Source organism: Charadrius vociferus, unplaced genomic scaffold, assembly GCF_000708025.1.
Source record: "Charadrius vociferus isolate BGI_N301 unplaced genomic scaffold, ASM70802v2 scaffold2219, whole genome shotgun sequence".
Lineage (NCBI taxonomy): Eukaryota > Metazoa > Chordata > Aves > Charadriiformes > Charadriidae > Charadrius > Charadrius vociferus.
The window spans coordinates 28,309-29,342 of NW_009649895.1; the positions used below are offsets into that span (position 1 = coordinate 28,309).

At 62.3% G+C, this 1,034-nt stretch overlaps 1 protein-coding gene across 1 annotated transcript in view; it reads left to right on the plus strand.

Annotated features, from left to right (window-relative positions):
* The window catches only part of LOC104291815 (ATP-dependent 6-phosphofructokinase, muscle type-like), an 8,317-nt gene that overhangs the window by 4,641 nt on the left and 2,642 nt on the right, over positions 1 to 1,034 (plus strand). The window contains 4 exon segments of the mRNA XM_009891107.1: positions 238 to 308; positions 409 to 496; positions 586 to 738; positions 840 to 1,004. Coding sequence (XP_009889409.1) covers positions 238 to 308; positions 409 to 496; positions 586 to 738; positions 840 to 1,004 — 477 coding nt within the window.

Sequence of the window (1,034 nt, forward strand, 5' to 3'; positions counted from 1 at the left end):
CAAAAAGCAGGAAAGGGGATGCCCCGGGATGGGGATGCTCAACCCCCTTCCTCAGCCCAGCCCCGCTGCGGTTCATCCCGCTGTCCTCCCCCAGCCTCAGGGGCACTGGGTTACCCAGTTATATCGGGTAACTGGTTATATACCAATACGATAGTACTCGGTTATATACCGATATGGTCGCAGCACCCCAAAATCCTTCTCCTGTCCCCCGTCCCGAACTTGCTGCTTTCCCCCCAGGTGGAAGAGATCAGCTGGGAGAGGGTCGGCGGCTGGACTGGGCTGGGAGGATCCAAACTGGGGACGAAGAGGTAACGCTGCTCCCGGGGGAATCCCATGAGAGGGGTGGGGACCCCCAGGTGGAGCCCCCCACCCCGGACGGGCTCAGCCAGGGCGGTTCCACCATCCCAGGACCCTGCCCAAGAAATACTTTGAGGAAATCAGCACCAACATCAGCAACTTTGGCATCCACGGGCTGATCATCATCGGAGGCTTCGAGGTAAGCGGCGGGGAGCAGGCACCGCGCCGGCACCGACACGGCACTGACACCCCACCGACGCCAACACCTCGTGTCCCTGTGTCCCACAGGCTTTCACGGGCAGTCTGGAGCTGGTGGAGGGGAGAGCCAAGTACGAGGAGCTCTGCATCCCGCTCTGCGTCATCCCCGCCACCGTCTCCAACAACGTCCCCGGCTCTGACTTCAGCATCGGCGCCGACACCGCGCTCAACACCATCACCACGGTGCGGCCCCACGTCCCCCCAGCCCCCTCCTCATTCAACCAACGGTTAACACCCCTTAACCTAAATCCTCTTTTTCCACCCCAATTCTTCCACCTTGGCAGACCTGCGACCGCATCAAGCAGTCGGCGGCCGGGACCAAGCGCCGCGTCTTCATCATTGAGACCATGGGCGGCTTCTGCGGCTACTTGGCCACCATGGCGGGGCTGGCGGGTGGCGCCGATGCTGCCTACATCTAGGAGGAGCACTTCAACATCCACGACCTGCAGGTTGGAGACCCCCCCCTTACCCTCTGTCCC